This window comes from Limulus polyphemus, unplaced genomic scaffold (assembly GCF_000517525.1).
Source record: "Limulus polyphemus unplaced genomic scaffold, Limulus_polyphemus-2.1.2 Scaffold10187, whole genome shotgun sequence".
Lineage (NCBI taxonomy): Eukaryota > Metazoa > Arthropoda > Merostomata > Xiphosura > Limulidae > Limulus > Limulus polyphemus.
The window spans coordinates 14,041-15,479 of record NW_013675797.1 but is presented as its reverse complement, the minus strand read 5'-3'; the positions used below and the strand labels follow the sequence as shown (position 1 = coordinate 15,479).

The window sequence follows — 1,439 nt, the reverse complement described above, 5'->3', positions numbered from 1 at the left end:
CAAAAAACTAACATTTATGGTTTCACAGACATGTTAGTTTCAGTGTTTTGTTATTTGTGTCTCCAGGTATTTATTGAAGTTCTCTAAAAACTATTAAATAAAAAACTAACATCTATGCTTTTTCAGACGTGTTAGTTTTCAGTGTTTTGTTATTTGTGTCTACAGGTATTTATTGAAGTTCTCTAAAAACTATTAAACAAAAACTAACATTTGTGTTTTCACAGACGTTTTAGTTTTCAGGTGTTTCATTATTTGTGTCTACAGGTATTTATTGAAGTTCTCTAAAAACTATTAAACAAAAACTAACATTTGTGTTTTCACAGACATTTTAGTTTTCAGGTGTTTCATTATTTTGACATCTGTTAATGGTTTGCAAACAAGTTAGCTATTTACAATTCATGTGTTTAAACTTCGAGTTTATGTTTCTGTGCTCTTTAGTTCTAGATCCTATCATCTTTGATATTCTAAGTTAAGGTTTATAAAGTCCTTTGAAGTCCGTTATAATAAAATGTGAAAATTCTAGGATTTGAGTGTGTTATTATAAAGAGAAAGTTCTGTGTGTGTGTGTGTGTATATATACTTTAAAAATGTTTGTTTTGGGTTCTGTAGGACTACTGCTTTCACATGAATATTCAAGTTGAAATGACATGAATTAGGAGTAGCTATGCCTAATAATGCACTGTATGTACAGTCATCATAGTTATGTTTGAAAAGTCACCCACAGTCCATCAATTTATTACAAGGAAATGTTTTTTTAATCAAATGTCATAAGTGTCTTGATTATTTTTAGGAACACTTCTAAGTTCTCAGAATTATCTGTAAAAAATAAATCATTGTATTTTCTTACCTGTTTTTATTTATTTTTAATAATTCAAATATAATTTTCTCAACATAGGAATTACTCTAATAGTCACTCCACTAGTATCTCTAATGGAAGACCAGCTCATGGCTCTCAGGGCTTTAAAAGTTTCTGCAGCTGCACTGAATGCTGGCTGTTCTAAAGAAGAGGTTAATAAAGTTCAGAATGCCATGAAAGATAAAAACTCTGACCTTTGTCTCCTTTATGTGACACCGGAGAAGTTAGCCAAGAGTAAAAGGTTCATGTCTCTGTTGGAGAAAGTCTATGAAATGGGAAGATTTACTAGGCTAGCTATTGATGAAGTACACTGTTGTTCACAGTGGGGACACGATTTTAGGCCAGGTAATTCAAGAAAAACTGAAAGAGTTACAAATAATACACAAGATTTTAGGCCAGGTAATTCAAGAAAAACTGAATGAGTTACAAATAATACACATGATTTTAGGCCAGGTAATTCAAGAAAAACTGAATGAGTTACAAATAATACACATGATTTTAGGCCAGGTAATTCAAGAAAAACTGAATGAGTTACAAATAATACACATGATTTTAGGCCAGGTAATTCAAGAAAAACTGAATG

General features: G+C 30.9%; 1 protein-coding gene across 1 annotated transcript in view; it reads left to right on the top strand.

The window, feature by feature from the left end:
* LOC106476282 (ATP-dependent DNA helicase Q1-like) overlaps positions 1–1,439 on the top strand; it is a gene marked incomplete at both ends in the record, with an annotated part of 17,714 nt that overhangs the window by 2,239 nt on the left and 14,036 nt on the right. Inside the window, one exon of the mRNA XM_013936946.2 lies at positions 896–1,201. Within this exon, the coding sequence (XP_013792400.2) occupies positions 896–1,201 (306 nt within the window). The remainder of the gene's footprint in view (positions 1–895; positions 1,202–1,439) is intronic.